This window comes from Microtus oregoni, unplaced genomic scaffold (assembly GCF_018167655.1).
Source record: "Microtus oregoni isolate MIOR12 unplaced genomic scaffold, Mior012 000024F_ref0000369, whole genome shotgun sequence".
Taxonomy (NCBI): domain Eukaryota; kingdom Metazoa; phylum Chordata; class Mammalia; order Rodentia; family Cricetidae; genus Microtus; species Microtus oregoni.
This window is the reverse complement of record NW_024543083.1, coordinates 35,725,672-35,741,686: the sequence shown is the minus strand read 5'-3', so window position 1 is coordinate 35,741,686 and position 16,015 is coordinate 35,725,672. Positions and strand designations below refer to the sequence as shown.

The following is a 16,015-nucleotide window of genomic DNA, read 5'->3' as shown; positions in this document are numbered from 1 at the left end:
GCCATGACTGCTAACTGCACGTTCAGAATGAGGGAAGGACATTCCCCACAGGGCAGGTAGGTTAACTGTGTGGATGAGCTGTGGGGGAGGGCATGACTGGACGCCCCATAACCTTCCTCTAGACCTCTTGACATTTATCAGGTCAGGTAAGCCCCTTGACCAATTGGCAAACATTAATGAACGCGAATGCGAAAAAAAATCAAAGTAATAAAAACATTTCATTTTCAGAATAATAATAGTGATTCTTGCTCAGACTATATCTCCTCCTCTAATTCCCCTCCTATGGGGAAGGGCATAGTTCCAGAACTTTCCTTCCCTGCCAGCTGTCTCTAGGAGAAATTGCAATTGGTTCCAAGGCAGGAAGGCAATGAGCCTGGGACCATGATCCTGGCATGGAGACCTGTGCACAAGTGACATCACATGTCACATCAACAGGACAGCAGACCTTCTGGCAATGAGATCAACAAGACTACGTGACTGGGAACTAAACCTGTAAGCAACAAGGAGCCCTCCAATACAGGCACTACCGCGACTCAACACGAGATCAACATGTGGCCCCATCACAACTTCCTGGTACTTTTGCAGATGACTCTGGTCAAATTATTGCTGCATGAAAATGAACACCACCACCAAGTTTAGGAGCTGAAGGGCCACAAGGGAAATGAGGACATCACCTACAAAGACCCCCGTGGGTGGTCACAGCTAGTGTCTCCAAACACCAGCCCGACAGCTTCCCTGATTTTCCCCAAGGCTGAGTATTAAAGAGACTCAGGATGCTCTCAGATTGTCCTCAGGTTATTTATTTGAAGGAAGCGCTTTCTCCCTTAGCTGTATCATGCTGAATGTATGCATGAAGCAGCTTCTATGTTGCTCCTCTCCATCCCCAGAGAGCATGGCCAAGAAATTAAAACTCTGCTCCCAATCTCCTACGGTACCTGGGCTCTTAAGCTTCACACAGCCCCACCTTGCAAGGAGGGGGTGTACAATCTCACAAATTAGTATGCTATTTTTTTTAAAACCAGTTTACATAAAAAACGATCAGGTGGTGAGCATCCCACTGCACGTTTGTGCGACTATAAAAAGAGTCTCTTGAACGGGTATCACACGACACTGAGACTCTTCAAATAAGCACACAATGCATGGGTTTGCGCCTATGAATGGAACACATATTTTCTGCTGTGTGAAATCCAGACTGCTGAGGAGAACGAATCGCATGCCTCTCGCTACAGAATCTAATTGAAGACAAATTTAGTACTGCATGGTTGCACCTGTTCCAAGGCTTCTGCCACAGATGTCAGGCCCTTGAAGCCCCTGTGTGAGCCGGGTTATAAACACTTCAAGCTGCAAGCACTCTGGTGTCCTTTTCCCTACCCCTCAATCCTCCCTAAGAGACCTCTTCAGAGAGAGGGCTGGGGCCGTTCTAACAAGCCTATTATCTGTGTCACATGGAGCAAAGGTGGCTTGGGACAATAGCTCAGCTTTCAGGCAGGAAGGTCGGCTGGAGGGATTTTGCTGTTCAAATCTGCATTTCTGTTCTGCTAAGAGGAATTACTATCTGAAAAGAACCTGCTGCCGCTATATCCTGGTAAAGGATTAAAAAAAAAAAAAAAGAAAACCCGATCCTCTTGCTAATTTGATATGACAATCTTGATTTTAACAGAAGCGCCATGCATGGCATTCCCCGCATGCTGGCTCGGCGTTTCTGGGAGCAGCTACACTTGGTCTCCTGATGCAGAAGCACAAAGCACTTGCTTCATAAAAGTGACTTCCATTTGGGAGCTCCCTGCTGCCATTCTTATGTTAGATGGATCTGAGAGAATCTTTTCCTGGCTAAGACTGTAGCTGTCTGGGCTTACACCCCAAATGAAGCACAGTTCATTAAAGAAACACCCAAACATTGGGAGTTAACTTTAATATCTACCGATCTTGAAAATGAACCCCAGATACCATTAACTTTTGAAGAAAATACATTAAGGGTTTGAAGAACCGGCTCTTTGATCTTCTTCAGAAGGTATCTTTAGTGAGTTGGGGGTATCACTTTGGGTAAGGCCAGGGCTTCTCAGCAGGGGCACAGCAGCCCATGGAGCTGGGTGGTTCTGTTTGCTCATGGGACCTATTCTGCTCATAGGCTTTGGAGCAGCATCCTTGGCTATATAGTGACAGTGCTCTCTATAGATCCCAGTTATGAGAAACAAACTTATCTTAGAATTGGCCGCATGGATTCTTTGCGGTGGCAGGAGCCGAACATCCATACACATAAAATCAAAATGGGAACTTACCCTGCACAGAATATACTTCGTAATTTCCATGTATTTTGCCTGTAGGAGAAGGAGTGTATCAGTGATCAAAGGTGTTTGTACACAAAAGTCAATGGTTACTAAACTGTCAGAAAGTTATTTTCAAATGACTAGAGATTTCAAATAGCATTTAAGGGAATGTCAATTTTTGCACTTATTGAAAAAATTGTGGTTGTTATTATTAGTGTGTGCTACAGCGCATGTGTAGAAGTCAGAGGGGACGCGGGAGCTGGTTCTCTGCTTCCACTGTAGGGTCCAGAGTCTTAGGCTCAAGCTGTCAGGCTTGCAAGGCACGTGCTTTCCATCTATGGCGCTGTCTCGCCAGCCACAGATAAATTTTAAAAAGCTTCATTTATTCTGCTTTATGTATATGTGTGTCCTGCACGTGTTTATACTGATGCCAGCAGGGGACATTGGGTCCTCTGGAAATGGCATTATGAATGGTTGTGAGGCATCGTGTGGGTGCTAGGAATCGATCTAGTCTTGTAAAGCAGCCAGTGCACTCAACTGCTGAGGGAGTGCTCCAGCCCACCAAAAGTCATTTTTTGAGGTTGGAAACAGAGTTGAGAGGGAGAGGGAGAGGGAGAGGGAGAGGGAGAGGGAGAGGGAGAGGGAGAGAGAGAGGGAGAGAGAGAGAGAGAGAGAGAGAGAGAGAGAGAGAGAGAGAGAGAATGCAAAAATTCTTTGGGTTACAAAAACTCTATGTTAGGAAATGGGAATTTAGCACTTGACATAGATTGCTCTGAGGACAGAACAGAATATTAATAAAAATAGCTGCCATCATTACTGTGAGCTTTCTGAGTTCTAGGTACCATGCCAAGCATTTAACAGACGAGTGTTTATTCAAGACTTGCAAGTTGGCTTGATAGTAAAGAAAAGATTCTCTCTAGTTTACAGAAGAGAGAACTGGGGCTTAAAAGAGCTCGCCACTGTAATTGCATAAACATGGTTTAATGCCTTTGGGAGTGTTCTTAAATTCTTAAGCATTTAATATAGTAAAATATATACAAATTTGTGTATGATTTTATAGATTGATTTCCTACTTTACACTGACGGTAAAGGGCAATTAACTGGTTCCTATATGTTATATATGTTGTACATTATATGTGGTATAGATGCGCGTGCATGTGCACGCATGCACGTGTGTGTGTGTGTGTGTGTGTGTGTGTGTGTAAGTGTGTGTGCATGCATGTGTGCATGTTGATTAAAAAAGAGAGGAGAGAAATGCCATTTTGGAAACCTGGCTGATTTAACTTAGCAAAACTGACATTTCCCACCAATTAGAAGAATCTGTGAAAGCGTGGAGCAATGTAAAGGCAGTGTGCGTGCGTGCCTGTGTATCTATGTGCATGTACATGCACGCATGCACATGTATATGTATGTTTGATAAAACAAAGAGGTGAGAAATGACACTTTGGAAACCTGACTGACTTCACGTTGCAGAACTGGCATTTTCAGGCTCTTAGAAGAATCTGAAAGAGGGGAGCCATGGAAAGGCAGCTCTGGCCAGTTTTCTCCTATGTGGTTTAGTCATGAAATTTCTTGTTTTTGGAGACAGAGAAGTATGTAAAACACATCCCCACAAAAAGTAGATTTTCAAGGAAAGAGCATTAACAGGAGAATTCATCATCTCTAACAGCCAGGCTTATTTCCAGGGTCTTGCACAGGCCAACTTTCTTAAAATGCTTCTTACTTCTCTGATGGAGGTGCTAAGGCAAATTGCGATGTTTTAACATTGCAATAAGAAAGCACAGTGAAATAATTAGATAATTAGTGCATCTGTAATGACTGGGGACTTTTCATAATGCTTCCCAGATAAGTAGACAAAAAAAATTAAAAACAATGCATTTCTGACCGTTTGAGCTCATGCATAGTGTGGGAGGTCCTTCTGTCTATGTATTGCTTTTATTGGTTAATGAATAAAGAAACTGGCTTGGCCTGATTGGGCAGAACTTAGGTAGGTGTGGAAAACTAAACTGAATGCTGGGAGAAAGGATGTGGAGTTTTAGGGAGAAGCCATGGAGCCCCCTTGGACACAGACACTGGAACTTTACCCGGTAAGCCACAGCCATGTGGCAATACACAGATTACTAGAAATAGGTTAGATTAAGATATAAGAGTTAGCCAATAAAAAGCTAGAGCTAATGGGCCAAGCAGTGACTTAAATCATATAGTTTCTGTGTGATTATTTCGGGGCTAAGCAGTGGGGAACCAACAAGAGGCCTCCTTACAACACATACATGTTTGAATTCTGAGAGAGTTCACAAGCACTCTTTCAGAGAACTTCAAAACTGTACGGATTACCCATTACACTTTCTTGATCCCATGGAAACGGATTGAGGAGAATCAAGAGAGCCAAACAAAGCAGCTGCTGTGGCCATCAGGACGGGAAATGGCCCCACTCTTTCTAGCATAGGCGGGGCCACCATCCATAACAACTATCTCACTTTTTCAGGATAAACAAGATATGAAATTGCTTCTTTCTAGGCTAGTCACAAAGTCAGTGGTAATCAACTCCTGGAAGCAAACTGACCTATGACTTTGAACACATTTGTATGTGCGTGACACATGCATCCTACGGCAAAATATCCTGACTCTAACTAGGATGGTAGTGGTTAAATGGCCTCCTTTTAAAAGGAATTCTTCCCACATCCACTCTAGCTGAGTTAGATGCTCCACAGTATTTCTCACTGGTTGAGACCTTGACAGGGAAAGCAATACCACTGCCTTTGCATTAAACAACATTTATACAATGTCTTCCCCAGCCCAATGACTTCCCATCTGCATCCACGAGGACTGACAGCACCTCACGTACATGCTTACCATAAGGATTCGAAGTTACACGTATAACCTGGTGCACAGACTTATGTGCAATAGTTGTTGATGAAGATTATCTGAATTCCATCCATTTGGCTAAAACAGTCCCCATGTATCTATGTGAAGTCCTAGCAATGGCATACAAGCACCATTTTCATTCTGTATTCACTGACTCACTCTTTTGTTCAGTTGCAAATGAAATCCTGCTCAGGTTATACTGCCGCATAACCAGAAATCTATATCTGTGCTATAAAATGGGATTTTACTCCATCAGCAATGAGAAACGGAAGACTGTGTGCTCTCACAGGCCGCCCCAGGACCACAACGGCACTAATATTTCCTTAGGCATTGTCTCCTTTCTTCTCTTTCCTATGTTCCGCCTGCTTGTTAGGTGTGCTGCTGGTTCTGTTTCCCCAGGCGGCTTATGCTCTACAATGACTATTATCAAATACTGTAATTACAACAGCACAGCCGGGACACCAAGTACTGGTATCGCGAGCTGGCTTTAAAAACTGAAAATACATCTACAATGAGATTTAAGATAGTTAACTGATTTATCAGCAAGTCTACGGAGAAGATGGGAGCTCTGCATTCTGATGCTTCAGTTCTTAAGCTGTTGATAGAGTTGAGTCTATATCTGCGGTATTCCAATAGGCCACTTGAGCGTCCACAAACAAAATAAAATTAAAGCAAATATAACTACCACCTAATACAGCTCAATCATGTTTCCACACCAATGAGGAAGGCAAGCCAGCATGTCTGCTTGCTGAGGCTACTCCACAGTTCCAAAGACCTTTTCAATGAAGGCATTGTGGATTTCTCTGAAGCAGTAGCGTCCAACTTTGGAACAGCACTCAAACTAATGTGACTGAAATATAGGCTCCAATATTACATCATACCATGGTTTTCTTCCTCTCTAAGGCTCAGCAGTTCAAATACCCAGGAGTAGGCTTTGCTTCAGGGTCCATGTGAGAGGGGGATTCACGTCTGGAGTTCTTGAGTTCAGTCATCCTGACATCCCTAGGAGTAGCTCGGCCCTGCAGAAAGACCCGCTAAGGTTTGCATGTGTGTTACGACGCTACTCCCTCTCTTCACTAGGGAGATGCCATCCTTTTGACCGATGGCTGTGGAAGAAGGGGTGGTGTTTCTCATCTCCCCATTGTCAGTCGAGAAAACTCTAGTTTCAGCCATTTGATTGGCAGCAGGACCTCAGGCAGATTTCTATAAAAATTCAGACTGTTATGTGTGTAAAGTCCCCTCTACCTTAGAATTCCTATGACAGTACAATTTGAGTTGGTGGGGAATGGCTGTCCCTTGCCTGGATTAAACACACACATGATTTGTAATATGTAATTCTTGATTGGAGGGAATCAGTTATACTGTACGGTGTAGTCGTGATTGGCTAAGCTAAACAATAGCAGCAGAAGCATGCCCGCCAGGGGTTCCATCCCAGGCAGTCAGACTTCCAGCAGCCTTCACCACTGGGAACACAACTGTGAAAGGGAAGCTGCACCGGCAGGCACCTCCTAAGCAGATGCAAAGCATTCAGCTTCTCTTTGCAGAGCAATTAAGATAATAGGAGGAGAAGAGATTAAATATGTAGGGTTTTTTTTTTTTTTTGTCCTCTGGAGCAGAAATTCTTTGGGGGATTGTTCAATGGTTAGAGGGTTAAGAAGTGGGGCGGGCAATGCAGAGGAAGGAGAGGAAGAGGGGCTGCTTCTGATCAACGGTCTCTGTATTCTTAACTCCTTCGCGGCAATCAGAGTGTGATTGGGTTTTCACACAATCTCCTCACATATCTTAAGCAAGAACAGTAGATTCTAGATGTCTCAAAGCCTGTCTCTGGATGCAGCTTCTGGTGAGGGAAGCTTGGGGCTTGGGAAAAGGAATCACACCCTCTAGTCAAAAAGTCACTCACTCAACCCCAGCGACTCATCCGCTGCCCAGCTTCCCAGGCTCCTCTCACCGACCTCAGCCAGGTCTCCAGGAGCACGGAAGAGACTCTGCAGGTGGCAGAGAGTGAAAGCGCACACTTCTTTAAGAAGTTGATCATGAAATCCATAGTAGGTAAGTTAAACTGATGTTTAATGATAAACAACTTCTCCACTACTTATTAGAACCATTCCCAGGACAGGAAACACACACATCTTATAAATGGAATATATATTCAGGGAATCTACTCTAAGCTCTATAATATCTTGGGTACATAATAATAGCATGACACTATAAGAGGCCTTTCCAAAGACATCAATGTTTGCCCTTTGTCTTCCGAGTCAATGAGTGGAAAAAATGAATTAATTACACCTTGAGTCCTTAAGGGTATACAGTCTCTCTTATGCCTTTGCACAACAAGACAGAAAGGACTTTTAAGTGGTCTGAGGACAACTAACATTAAGGGTATGGACTTTTAAGTTCCTGTTTATAATTTATGACAACAGAAAGAACTTTGGAACCTACCTCCTCCTCTCTCCTTGTCATCGTCACCTTCTCTCAATAGCTTGCCAACAGAATTATACCACTTAAATCCTAGGTCAGGGACGCCATGAACACTGCAGTTAATCAAGGCACTGCTCCCCTCCTTGACTATGATGTGGTCAGTTTTGGCAACGATTACAGGCACAGAGCCCAAGACCACGTCCGTGCCATTGAAAGTGCTGTTGGTGATAGTCTTAGCAGTTGCTAGAGTGGAGACTAGGATTAAGAAGGGCACAGAAGGTGGTAAGCACACAGTCGGATGGTTCTTCAGTAGGTCCATCTTCTTGGCTTGCTCTGTAAGGCAAGAGATGGTTTGCTGATGGACTCTTCTCTTAGACTGTACACTGTTCAGAGCAGGCCATGGGACGAACCTGTCCTGGATCCATGGAGTAAGTACTTGATCAAGAATCTGTTAAAAAAAAAACACATGCACACAAATATTAACACTGATACATTAAATAAAACTTGTAAAGTAATAGCAATTTGCTAAGGTCTAAGGTATAAGCCCGTATCATTCTTAAATAAAACACATATTCTGGTGCTCCAATATTAATTTACATGACAGAAATCTTAACAGTATACAGTTATATATGTCTGTATTAACACAGTAAGAACAAAATATTGATATAATTAATAAAATTGATATAATCTTACTTTTTTATTGTTGTTTTTATCTTTTGGTTGTTGTTGAGACAGGATCTCACACAGCACAGTTTGGCTGCAAATTTGCTATGTAGCTGAAGATAGCCATGAACTCCCGACTCTCCTGCCTCTACCTCCTAAGTGTTGGGATCATAGACATGCACCACCATATCTGAATATTACAATATTTTTAATTTACATTGCTTCTTAATTTTACATTACTTCTCGATCTACACTTTTTCCACTTAGTATTACAAGATGCCTTCTGCCCCTCCCCCTATCTTCACGATAACCTAAGGGTTCCTTCTTCCTTTGCAAAGCTCATGTCTTCCAGGGTACTTTGTTGGTCCTAGCTCGGACTCTGCAAGCATTAGGAAGGACTCCCCCCAGAAACAATCCACTGTTCTCCTAATTCCTCATTAGAGCTTCCACACCTCAGCCAGCCTCCCCAACCCAGAACTGACTGCACTCTCCGCCCCGCATCCGTGCCTCTGCTACCTGCTCACTTTCGATCTTCCTTTGCCTTCCCCAGGCTGAGTAACATCGTCAGGATGGGCAGGGTGACATGGCGGGCTCCTCCGTGTCTAAGGTTAACTTGCTCCTTTAGCCTCCATTTCAGCAACTACTCTTCCAGCCACACCCAGTGTCCAAATTCTAAATTCTAGAGTTCTGAGTAATTTTCGGGTTCTGGATAAACCACTGTTAGCTGCAGTCTCCCATGCTTGCGGATGCTTTTTGATTCTCATGGGGTTTTCTGGCCCTTGTTTTTTTCTCAGTCTCTCCACATATATGACTTTTATGTTTTACTCATGTTTCATTGAGACCCAACCACACAGACCACAGTCTGCAATGTCTTCTCTGCTTGTCCTCCTGACACGTTAATTCAGCACGTAGGTGACCACGATCAAGCCAACTGTTTGTCATCCTTATGTCTGCACCCAGGAGACAGACTGCTGGGAAGAATTGCTTGACTATATAATTACCATGATAATGAAGGAAAGATCTCTAACTCTTGCCAGGCAATGGTGACATCTGGCAGTCTGTTTACCTGTGCTCACTTGGTTCAGTATTATCCTTCCATAGGGCTTATGACATCATCAGCTTGAGAATCAAGTGTCTTAGCCTATTGATATTCTAATCTTAAGACCACGGAGACCATATTTCTTTGACCAGTGCTTGACGTCCTAAATCCCCGCTGTCCATTGTTCTCCCTTCTGGAAAGCATCTTGTATCTTATGCTCAGATCTTTACATGCCACATCCTTACTATATTATCATTTTCTATATTTTACTTGCTCTTTCTTGAAGTAGCTCTTGTTAAGACCACCAATCACTCCTTGTTGCTAAGTGGTTATCTTTCTCTACCCAAACAATTGTGGTAATTGGTATGATTAATGATTCTTTCTCCAAAGCTTCTTTCCATGATTTACACATTTAGCTATTATTGGATGCTTTAATTTTTTTTTTGAGATGGAGCCTTACTACATAATGCAGAATGGCTCTGAACTCTCAGTCCTACTTCTGCATGTCCAGTGCTTGAACTACAGACATGAGCTACCACCCGACACCACTGTCATGCTCTTCTCACTTCTTAAAATCTAGTTAGTTCCTAGGGTTCATCGCTAGCATCACCCCCTTTCTCTTTTCTTTAATGAACAGCCCTTTCTATACTTTCATCTAATGCTTTTATTCTTGCTCAAACCCTACTGTGTCCAAGGTCATTTCTTTAGTCCCCTTTCCTGAGTTTCTGATCAGTGTGGTCAACTTCCTATTAGATATCTTTGGCTGGATATTCTGTAGACACTTCAGATTAACGTTACAGAAGCAAACACATCCTTATACTTAAAATATGCTTGATTTCTTGGATCCATTATATCTGTTCAGGGCCCCGTCATCTGTGAAGGTCTGAATGTGAATTCTCATTTCCAAGAGCACAAGTAGATACATACTATTGATTTCACTTCAAGAACCACAGTGATAGCTGGGCGGTGGTGCCTTTAATCCCAGTACTTGGGAGGCAGAGGCAGGTGGATCTCTGTGAGTTCAAGGCCAGTCTAGTCAACAGAGTAGTTCTAGGACAGTCAAGGCTGTACAGAGAGACCCTGCCTCAAAAAATAGATAAAATAAAAAGAACCACAAAACCACAGCGACTGTCCCAGCAAGATATTCCCAATGGTGCGACAGCGGCATTTGCATCTTAGAAGTATCAAACAGGTGTCTAATTTGAATTAAGGCCTACTCATTATGATCAAACTTACACCTGGTACTGTATACCTACCACCTAACATGGCTGGAGATGTCACAGACCCTAGTGGACCATCTACTACTGCATTATCCTAAATCACTGTAACTTTTAACTATATTCTAAAGACTTACACCCAACGATAAGTGGAACTCTGACCCCTCAACAAAGAAGCTTCTTTTGTCAGCAGACTGAGGCTCCTATAGAGATCCACTGGCTGGTAAAAATGCACAAAATAAGTGATCCACCCCAAATCTGCCTATGTATACCACAATTGCTAAACCAAAGGCTCCAGGAACATGGTGGAAGAAGAAGTGGGAAGATTATGTGATCCAGAGAACCAGGATGCATAATGTGAGATGGTGTCTTCCTGATATGCCAGGGAAGCTGCACCCACAAAATCTCAACAACATGGTTGCCTAAACAAGGCCTACAAGATGATCCCACCAGTAGACATGACAATAAGGATGAAGGAAATTTCATAAGGCCCCACCCCTAGATGAAGAACTACATCAATCAACAGCTGTTGGGAGAGGCAGAACTTGTTCTCTCCAGGAACTAATTCCCTGATTGGTTATCTAGTCCCCAGTGGTTGGCCCTAAACATACGGGCTTAAAGCCATACTCAATGGAGTCAGGATATTGTTGAAGGTTATCTAGTCCTCAGTGGTTGGCTCTAAACACATGCATATACAACAACACTCAATTGTTTCAGTAGATTGTTTACAGGTAGGTAGCAATAATAATTCTAGAAGAAGAGGCAGCGAATCTGAGAGCAGTTCACTGTGAGAGGGAGTTTGATGGGGGGAGAGATGTAAATGATAAAAACACAGTATACTGCTATGTGAAATTCTCAAGAAAAAGATTGAAAACTTAAAAATGGGAGTGGCCATGTTCAAGTGGGTGAGTTCCATATCTAAGACTATATAACAGCACAAATTGAACTTGATGGTTTTTAAGAAAAAAAAATTAGAATAAAGTTGGGTGGGCAGGAAAGGCAGGCATCTGGGAGGGGTTGGGGAGTGATGGAGGAAGGTCATTGGTTAATTAATAAAGAAACTGCTTGGCCTGATAGAGAACATAGGTGGGTGGAGTAAACAGAATAGAATGCTGGGAAGAAGGGAAGTGAGGCAGACACCATGCTGTTCCTCTCCAGAGCAGACACGATGAAGCAAGCCGCCAGGTTAGACATGCTGAATCTTTCCCGGTAAGACTGGTGCTACACAGATTACTAAATATGGGTTAGGCAAGATAAGTCATCACCTCGTGGTACTACACACATTAATAGAAATGGGCCAAGCAGTGTTTATATGAATACAGTTTGCGTGTTGTTATTTTGGGACATAAGCTAGCCAGGCGACCGGGAGCTGGGCAGCAGAAACGCAGCCCGCAGCTTCCTTCAACAGGGGAGGGAAAATATGAACAAAACATATTACATGAAAATTTCAAAGAACTAATAACAAGAAATAAATTGATTAAAAAACAAAAAATGCAATTAAATATATTGGCTATATCTTGTTCATCCTTGCCACTTCTCACCAAGGGTCAGTGAGAATCAACTCCAACTTCATTACCATCTCGTCAGAAGTAGTGTAGCCGTCTTCTTCATGACCTACCTGAGTTCATTCTATAGCTCCCTGTCCAGTCTCTACAGCCTTCCCTAGAGAACAGTTTCCATAGCCTAATCACTCAGCGGCCTTCCTTGACATGTTTCTCTTTTCCCCATGCCACTAACTCAATTTCTAGCCCTTTTACACATTCAAAAACATTTTTGAACACGTGCTATCGGCAGACTCCACTCTTAGTGTTGGAAATATGGAAGTAGACCACAAAGGTGGCTTCTGATAAGTGGGGCTTACAGTCTCGCAGGGAAAACAGAAAACGAATAAGCACATGTGAAAATGTTTAGAAAAACACACTGTGATGGGCCTCGTCCTGAGTTAGGCAGTTAGGGAGGACTTCACTGAAAAAGTGACCCCTGAGCCAGGGCCATCAATGCCAAGGTCCAGGGAAGAAAACTCTGCTTAAGGGCAACAGCAAAGGCAGGGGCTCCTGGACAAGGAATCAACATAGGAGTGGACTCTGCAGGATGGGAGAGGGTAAGGAAGGCCACGACCACTGATGGGCTCTGCAGGTCAGAATGAGGAGCCTGCAGCCTATGTTCACAGCGAACACCATGCAAAGGAACTGCAAACAATTCAGCTCTCTGTAGTGTAATTCACACACATTAATCCTTCCCCACTTGAGGTTTATACGTGATGCGTCTATGCAACTATCACAATAAATAAGATTAAAATGCTTTTTCTACCCACAGTTCCTTATTACCTTTCCCAGTTTTAGCATTCTATGATCCAGTCTAGTGTTTCTGAGCACAGCTCCATTGGGTTAAGGGTCATCTCCCCATACCATATCCAGTTGTTTTAGCAATATCTGTAAAACTAGACTAGTTTCCCTCCAATGGACTGATGCCTTGTCTTCCTGTCAAAGGCTGTCATATGTGGGTGGGTCTATCTCAAAGCTTCTTATTCTGCTCCACTGATGTTGAGATCTTATCCTTATGTCTATACTGTACTGATGATACCATCTTCCCCCTTCATCTGCAGTGCCTACTATGCCTCTGACACATAGGACGCTCAGCAGTTTTGCCTGGGGAATGAATGGAGGGCAGGGATTATCACACTAGTATCAGACACAATCAACCCAAAGAGTTGTCATCAGACCACGTCTTCTCCCCAGAAGACAAAAAAGAGCTTCCTCCACAGTTTCCTTGAGATTCTCGGGTCTTCCTTTTCTCAGCACAACAGGCACACCCCCAACCAGCCCAAACCTTATGGCCACGGCAGATAGCACAAGCTGCGAGGCACGATAGGCCTTGTTGGGACTCTAGAAATGGCCTTCATCACTTGGCTGAACTTGTGGTTTCCTTTCTTCAAGGTGCTTTTACGTTGACATGTTCAGCAAAGAACAGTGGTTAGAAGCAAGGCTTCAGCTAGGAGCAGGGCTTCAGGTTGTAGACAAGATAGGGTAGGGCCCTGTTTCTATCTACTTTTATTGGCTGTGTAGTTTTTGGGACAAGTACTTACTCAGCACAAGAGAACTTTAAGGACGCTGAGCGCTTGCATATTGCGTGACTTGATAAACAAGAAGGACTGGTCTGCACACAATGCCTTCTTTACTGCAGCCAGGCTTCTTAAGCCTCCTTTTAAGTTATGCTATGTAGAGAATGTAGCTTGGTAATACTATATTGATTGTCACCCGGTGACCAGAAGCCACTGCAGTGGCTTCTAGTCCTGGGTCCTTTGTAGGCACCCCAGTCTGAGAACAGGAAGGCTACCTCTTTGGGTATCACCCTGGAGTGAACAGACAGAGAGAAAAAGCTGGATTCTCTCATTTTTTACTTCCTGATGACTGGGTCAGAGTAATGCCCTTAGACCAAGGGCAAGACAATATGGGAGACAGACTTAAAAAATACAAGGAGGAAACAAACCATAGCACTTTCGCAACTAGCAAACCATCACATATTACAATTAGGGAGGAAACAATAAAAATGCATTAAAATTTTCATGTGCAAGCCAAGAGTTGTTTTCAAACAGAGGCTGGCCTTGCTGGCATCACACTCTCAAACGCACTGTCTGCGCTAGGGCACTGTGGCGCTATCCTAATAGTCTCAGTAGGTACTGCGGCTTAATACATGGTGACTTCTGCACCTGGGTCCTCAGGGTCTCTGAGATGCTCCAACACAGTGACTTGCATTTTAATGCGGGAGTTTTAGCTAGCAAGCTGGCAAACCTCCCTTATTACTCCTGTCCTGGCTCATTGTAAGGTTACTAAGGGGCATATGATATAATTCAAAGACCACACGAAAGATTTTTACTCAAAGAAATAATCATGAAAATAAATTTAGTCTGGTGAAAAAAAAGCACCAGCTTGATGGACAGTAATTAATTAGTAAGCATTTTAGGGACCCTCTACTGCAAGCCATGCTCTTTCCCACCCAGCTTCTTTACATTGCATCTATTAAGTGCTGAACACACTGCCAGGGACATAGGGGATGGACAGTACCATAAGCAAAATAAATCCAAGGCCATATATGCCATAGTCTAGCTGGAGAGAGAGAGAGCTGCTTAGGTGATATGGGCTCATGACTTAATGGGCAGAGCGGGCACTCGCTAGCTGGACAGATACAAGTAGGTCACGCTCGATGAATGCTTTCTAGAGCTCTGCCACCTCCCACCTTGTTCTTGTGGCACGTACCAGGCTTCTAGCGTCCCCAAGGCACCCACCCTGTGCAAGGGACTCAAGGCACTCTTCCAATTGCATCATCCGGTTCTTTTCTCTTTCTCGTTAAGGAAATGTCACACATAGACCTATAGGGTTGCCAAGGCACCAGGAATCATATTTACACACTTGCCTTACGGAGCTACACTTCTATGGGATCCAATTGTTAATGAGCACATGACAATGCACGGCCCAGAGCACAGACAATCTCTCACATGACTAAAGGTAAGAGGAATAACCTCCGACTGAATTTTTAAAATAAGAGCCTATCAGACCAGGATCTGACAGCAACATTAAAAGTTTAGTTAATAGCACTTTAACTTTGTAAAAGACAATTCAGGCAGCCAAACGTAATTGTCAGTGCTGTAATATCCAGCAGCTTAAAATGCAGTCCTTCAAAATGCAAGAACAAAGAACACAGATTTCAAAGACTCGGCTTAACAAAAGCTACAATGGGCGAATTGTTAAGCTCCATGCATTCACTCGTGGCCTTTGGGAAAACTTTCATAGGACACTTTATTTTCCATAAACAGGGAGAAAGAGAAAATGTGTGGCAAACGTCACATATTCTTTCTTTAATTTGCTCTTTCCAAACTATTTCCCAATGCTTGTATTTGATCTGTAAGTGTTTAATAAGATGCTCTGTTGAACCCTGCTTCTCTCTTCTCTACCTATAGCCCGCAGGACTATAGGTAGGACTATTTATAGACTTGGGAGAAAAGGACCTCTTATTAAGAGTGTTTTAAACTAAATGAATATACATTATTGTTTTTTTTTCTTGGCAGTATTTTTGCTGGCACCTTTCCATCAATGGGGACGAGTGAACTGTTTGGTTTCACAAGGGGGCTTTGTCTCAGCTGTGTCGCCACTGTTTTCCCTGGTGCACAGGTGATGCGTGAACTTCTGAGATACCCTCTGCTTGAAGACACATGCCTGACAAGTTTGCATGCATGCACCGGGGAGGGGAATGGAAAGGCAGGTTTGTCCAGATGGCGAGGGCGGTGGTATGGAATGCTGAAGACATGGGCACTCTCCTTGTTGACAAAGGTCACCCCGATCAGGACTCGGGGGCGGCTGATGCAGAGGTTGCTAGGAGACTGCGACACTGCCCAAAGAGAGGAGGAAGAGTCAGAGCCTGAACAAGAAGCAAAGGATCAAGAAAGGAGTTGGCAAATTGAAAAGGGCACAGAGATTAGAACGCACAGGATTTAAAGACTAAGTGATTGCAGGTCAAAGTAATGGCTCACTCAACAGTGGTGTCTACAA

General features: G+C 43.5%; 1 protein-coding gene across 1 annotated transcript in view; it reads right to left on the bottom strand.

The window, feature by feature from the left end:
- Positions 1-16,015, bottom strand: part of Mfap3l (microfibril associated protein 3 like) — a 44,908-nt gene that overhangs the window by 11,384 nt on the left and 17,509 nt on the right. The window contains exon 2 of the mRNA XM_041673675.1: positions 7,572-7,998. Within this exon, the coding sequence (XP_041529609.1) occupies positions 7,572-7,869 (298 nt within the window). The 5' untranslated portion in view covers positions 7,870-7,998. The remainder of the gene's footprint in view (positions 1-7,571; positions 7,999-16,015) is intronic.